Here is a 6,056-nt window from a genome sequence, read left to right on the forward strand (position 1 = left end):
TCTCAATTTTCTCAATGGCTATGGAAAATGTAGTCTAAAATATTTTTGTATTACAAATTTTTTATAAGTTGCATCCATCCTTTTGTAGTATTCTCGATCGTTCAATCACAGTTTGTCACATGATAATTTTACTGTCTTTTTCTTAAATACTTTTTAGTTTATGTTATGTGATTGGAGATGGCTATATAAAGATAGATGCAGTCTAAGATGTATATGTTCTCAAATTTTATTAACTAGTAACTAGTGTCCTATTTGAATTGCAATCTGCTTTGTTTCTGAATGATTCAATAGTATTGTATATTTATAACATTCACTTTATTGATCAATATAAAAAAACCTTGGGATAGGAATTCTGAAAATTCCAAAGCTATAAAATATATATAGCAAAATCCACAGAAAATCCTTAAATGCATATACATAGGTTACAGGGTTTAGTTTCCAAATTTGCAAAATTGTACCGTGTTTTTTAACTTTAAAAAGTGCAATAACTTCTAAACTTTCTATTTTATGTTAAATAAATTGTGGAACTATAAAAGCTTCAAATAAATTCAATTCTATATCCAACAAATATGACATTCAATATTTTATTAAATTAATGAATATATTCGAGATAAAAGTTGAATTTTTGTATAATTGAGCCATAGACTTTCAAATTTTGTATATAATAGATTTATAAATTTTGATAAATATCAAATAAGACAAAGGACCTATTAAATATAATTAGAAAATTCAAATACCTATTAGACACTAAATTGAAGTTGAGATACCTATACCTAATAAATGACCTATTAGACCCAAAATTTAAACTCCAAGAATCCATCAAAGAAACTAACATTTTGAAGCTGTTTGGGGCGCTGAGATGATATAGGATGTAAGAAGTTCTGATGTCTGGAAATTTTGATAGAGTATGAACAATCGAATATGATCAAGTATGTAAAAATATTGAGATGATATACGATACACGAAAGGAAAATGACAGTGAGATACAAAAAATGTTCCGAAAAGAGCCCACGAACAATTAAAATCGATGAGATAGAATAATGGGTCTTCAAACACAGATGATATAGGATGTGGTACCATCTCATGTTGGGCCCTCAAACAACCCAAATTCAACCCACACAAATCAAAGTAAGGGAGTACATTAATAATTTAACATGTAAAATTAAACGAAGAAAAGAACGGTCTAACATGTTGGTCTAAAGCACTCAAAATCTCAAATTAATTCACATATTTGCAGTGTCCTGTTTACAAAAAGGGCATCACAAAATGGTGCTTAATTTAGAATAAGCACACCCCAAAAAAAGAAGAAAAGAAAAAAATAATCCCAGACATTTTTTCATCTGGTTCTTCTATTTTTTACTCTTTTTTCCCCTCCAATCAAGAATTAAGTCACAATAATTTTACAATTACAATGAAGAATGTAGAAGGAAAATTTTCTTATTCTCCTCAAATTGGGTCTCTGCACAGGTGAAGAAATGAGTAAGCCGTATCTAAGTTTAAATAAAATGGGAACCAAATACACTAACAAACCTTAATATTTGTTCCCCCCTTTTTCTTGTGTGTGTGGAATGGTAATTCATCAGAACATCCATCTTGGGGAAGAATGAGCAGCAGCAGTGCTTTGCCTTGGTCTGTTAACTTGTTCCAAACTGTTTCGCTTCTTCATGATCGAGGAGACCGTCGGGCTGTAGTAGTCATTGCTTCTGTAAGATCCAGCCCCTTGAGAATACATCTTCCTTCCATTTCTGAAGCTTCTTTGATTCTCTAGCATTGTTCGGCGAGCCATGGGATTACTTTGGACTGATCCCCATCTATTGTAGTTTACACAACTCTGACTCCTTCCGACCTGCTGAAAATGCCCTTCTCTAGGACTTGTATAGTTTCGGCTCTCTGCAGTTTCTGCAGAGTACATTGTTGTCTCTCCCTCGCTGCTATACCCGTTTTGCATTCCTGAAACTTCCACGGGAGATGAACACGACTGAACTTCACTTAACGCCCCATTGACAGAATTTGTTGAGGCAACCTCTTCTGCATTTTCGATAGGATCGACAAGTTTTCTGTCCATGGTTTTTCCCTGTCTCAATTGGTTCTGTTGAGAAACATCCTTTGTGGAATTTTCATCAGAGCTGAGTGGTGGGGTTTGTCTGGTAGGATGTGCAGTAATCACAGTCGTGGAAACTCTTGGAGGAAAGTTGATATCCAGAAGATGTGTCGGCGTGGTTTCCCTTTTGCGAACAGGAACTGCAATCAACTTTGGCGTTTCATATATTTCAGGAGTAGGAATTCCTTGCACATGGTTCACATGTAGGTTATTCATCGGAGCCTCTTCCTTGATAGTGTTTGTCGTAGCGGAATAGCTCGGTCCGGGCAGATCCCTGGTTTTCGAGACTATATTTGATGGTGATGGTGTTTCCTCATCATTCGCTTCCATTGGCTTAAAAACTTGCCTCAATGTGAAGGAAGAAGAATGCTCACTCTTTTGTCCTGAAGACATCAATCTTATGAGTTGTGGCTTTGGTTTGTTAAGTTCATCAAGACTACCTTCCCAATGTTGGTTTAACCAATCACAAATAATTGGTAGGGGAATCCCAAATTGCATAGGAAGATCCTTCTTCCAAGAAGATGAAGTTGATGAAGAAGTTGATGATGATTTGGTATTTGGAGATGTAGCTAGTTTCATGGGATCGCATACCATGAATGCAAGGTTACCTTGTGCATCAAATCCAGCAGACCCAGGACTCCATGTTACTCCATCTGTTGACAATTTTATCAGGTTATCAGTGGCAATAACCACCTTCCCTTCGCTAATGATTATTTCATCTTTCTCGGAATATCCCAAGAGGTAAACAGCATTGCCGAGATCAAGATTCGGTTTAGAACATATCTTCAAGTGCTGAAGCTGCTGAGAGTTGGAGTCTCCATCCACTGCATCTAATCCCACAATTGTAAGATCCAAAACGGAACTTGTAATGAAAAACCTACAACCAAAGTAAATTTCAAAAATTTCTTGTAAACTTCCAAGCAAATCATCGACATAAAATGATTCACATGGCATGTAAAGTTAATAAAAGTGAAAGGCCGACAGTCTCAGAAGAATACAGCGATTCCACCTGTATACGATATGAATCAATTACTAATTTCTTTAATTAAAAAATGGTGTATCAAGAGCCCCCACTCCTAGCATTTTGCTCGTGGCTCACCTTGTTAATCCCTAAAGAGAGATTTGCCTCCCAAGGGCCAACTTCGGAAGACAACAAAGGATTTTAAATTATTTAATTGTCTCGCCAGAGTGCTAGAAAAGACAAGTGTATAATTACAAAGTACTCGGTGATATATGAGGATAGTTTTACCTCAAAATGCTGTGCAGGGAATCATGAGAAAAAATCAAAGCGTAAAAGATCAGTGAAAATAGGATACATAATTCTTCTCCAAACAAAACTTCTTTTTGGTACAGAAAAATTGAAACCTATAACCTGTAAACAGAAAAGGAAAGGAAAGAACACAATTTTCATTCTTAATGAGGGAAAATATTGTGGAGCCTAGAGGGGTGGAAGAGGCAAATCACTTTTACAAGTTCCCTAATGGCATTTCCTAGTTGAACTTGTGGGAAGCTATATCCAAAACTTCAATTTATTTCCTCACCACATACACCAATCAAATTTTCCTCTCAATGTAAGTATTTCATCTCCCAAATCAATCACTCTAACTTTGCTCATGTCCATGCACGAGTATTTCCTTTTAAATTTTCTGTTTTCATATATTCAACCTAAGTAGTTGACTTTTAGCATTTGAATGCAACTTAACTACCATGGATTTGATGGCATCAGCAATCAGTTTACAAAAAATTATAATTTCTACAAATCAAATCTTCCTTTAAAAATGATGCATTTTGTAGAATCACCAGTAATTAAAGAAGAATGCTCCTCTTCATATTACCAGGTATTGAATCATATACAGAAAAATCATAGGATCAATGTTAGCTTCCCTATTCAGTATGATAAAGAAGTTTGCCTGAAGGAGTTATGCACACATCTTCATAGATATTAGGAAAAGCTCATTTTTACCCCTATACTTAGCCTAGTAAGTCAATTTTAATTCTTAACCTTAACCTTAAATTTTCAATTTCACTAGTTGTATTGTATGTATATCCTAAATTTGAATACGTAGTGAAACTACATCCTCAAAACTAAATTAGAAAATTGCTCACATATCGATGATAATTCATGAAAAATTCAACCAACAAAACACTTAAAAATCAAACTATGAAGATTTTCAAGCTTAACCATGAAAATATTGAAACCTAGCTACAAGATCAAGCAAATAAAATGGAAAATTCAACAACAAAATGCTTGAACCTAGGACGTATTAATAGCCACAAAGTCTCATATAGCTATAGAAGTGCTCACATCTAGCCAAAAATCTCCAGAACTAGACTTACTGAGCCAAGTATGAGGGATGCTGAACCAAGTGTATTGTTATATTTGCTAAATAATTGACATGCAGTTTGGTACAACTTCCTGGTATCTTTAGATTTTGTCACAGCACGAACTGAAATAATAAAACTATTCCAAGTATCTTACTAAAGTGTCTAATTAATGCATATTTCTCAGGCCTAAACATCATTTATGGCAAACAATCACTACCCTAGAAGCTGCAAGTCCACAGTTCTCCCAAGCAGAGAAACAAGCAATGAAGATCCAATGATCACTTGGCTAATGTAGATGAAACTTTTACCAAGTGAATTAGAGGCATAACCTACATGCCTATAAATCAACAGTGACATGAACAATAATTGCAGATTTTTTAAACTCTGTCCCATGATTTTGACATTCCAACAGAAATGCAACGGAGACACCTTTTCCCAAGCCCTTCAAATCTCCATATTTTTAAAGGGCAACAAATGAATCAAAGGGAAAGAAAACACAAAATGGAATTTGAATCTGTAATAATCAAAGCAACTGATTTTGAAATTTAAAAAGTAAATGAACTATTCTAAAACTCAATCGGAAAAAAACCAAAACTCCAACCATTGAACTTGCATACAGTCACTTCATCCATCAATTTCCTTATCCCAACAATATCCAGCAAACAAAACAAAAGCAAAAACAATCCCACAAACGAGACACTAACTTTTCCTAATCCTAATCTCTTCAACATGTCTTCCATCTTTGCTACATTACCCAGAACAGAAAAAAGCAAGATAAATCACCTGTGAGGAACAAGGGTGGCAGCGACGCCGTTTTGGAGGCGGATCTCGCAACTCTCAGCAGCAGAAACGGAAGGAAGATTGACATGGGTGGTCAAAAGAAGGCTCCGGTGGATTAAAAAAGCGGTGCCGGAGGCTCCATTGGCGGAGATACGAGCCATGGCGGGGCCTTTGCCGGAAAAAATGGTGGCCTTGGTTCTCTCAGACTTGCCGACCCCTTTACAGAAGCACAAAGAATCACCCAAAACACCCATGATTGGAAATGGGAGGAAGTCGAATCTGATGGAACTATGGATCTAGAAGAAGAAATTGCAGCATTTGAGTGAGAGAGACAATGTAAAGTGTTGAAATGTGAAATGGGTCACCATTTTTGTGTCCTATACACAGAATTAGAGAGAGAAAAGGGGGAATTTGCCGAGTTTTTTGTTAGTAAAGAAGCCAAGGAAGGTGGTGTTATTTGTAATTTGAGGACTGACTTTGAGTTTGAATCTTCTTTTTTCTTTACGGATGTTTGAACACCGCACCTCTAACTTTAAAATTGATAGTATAATGTCAGTTGAGTTATGTTTTCTTTTACACGTTGAATTTGAATGTTGGTATTAATATTTGAGAAATTTTTAATTTTTACAATTAATTATCAAGTTGTATTAACTTTTTTAATATAATAGAGGCATGAATTTAAACCAAGGTCTCTAACACGTACTATATATATTTGTTGTAGTCAAGTTGTATCAATCTTAATTATAAAATTTCAATTTTATTAATTCTAAACCACTTGATAAATTGTATCAATTTTAGCACTAAACTTTTAATTTCGTCAATTCAAACTTTAAACTTGATAAATTGTATC

At 35.0% G+C, this 6,056-nt stretch overlaps 1 protein-coding gene across 1 annotated transcript; it reads right to left on the bottom strand.

Annotated features, from left to right (window-relative positions):
* Positions 1–1,191: 1,191 nt before the first annotated feature.
* Positions 1,192–5,668, bottom strand: LOC120087228. The gene is made up of 2 exons (XM_039044141.1): positions 5,210–5,668; positions 1,192–2,978 (listed from the first exon to the last, which is right to left on the bottom strand). Exons 1-2 carry the CDS (start codon positions 5,458–5,460, stop codon positions 1,580–1,582), a joined length of 1,650 nt encoding a protein of 549 aa, XP_038900069.1. The 5' UTR covers positions 5,461–5,668; the 3' UTR covers positions 1,192–1,579.
* Between the last annotated feature and the right edge of the window lie 388 nt (positions 5,669–6,056).

This window comes from Benincasa hispida, chromosome 9 (assembly GCF_009727055.1).
Source record: "Benincasa hispida cultivar B227 chromosome 9, ASM972705v1, whole genome shotgun sequence".
Classification (NCBI taxonomy): domain Eukaryota; kingdom Viridiplantae; phylum Streptophyta; class Magnoliopsida; order Cucurbitales; family Cucurbitaceae; genus Benincasa; species Benincasa hispida.

What these genes read in the sequence shown, in the direction of transcription:
- LOC120087228 (XM_039044141.1), bottom strand. Translation starts at nt 5,460, where the DNA reads ATGGGTGTTTTGGGTGATTCTTTGTGCTTCTGTAAAGGGGTCGGCAAG. An exon ending in GCCACCCTTGTTCCTCACAG is followed by an intron (nt 2,979 to 5,209) that starts GTGATTTATCTT and finishes CTTTGGTTGTAG; the next exon opens with GTTTTTCATTACAAGTTCCG.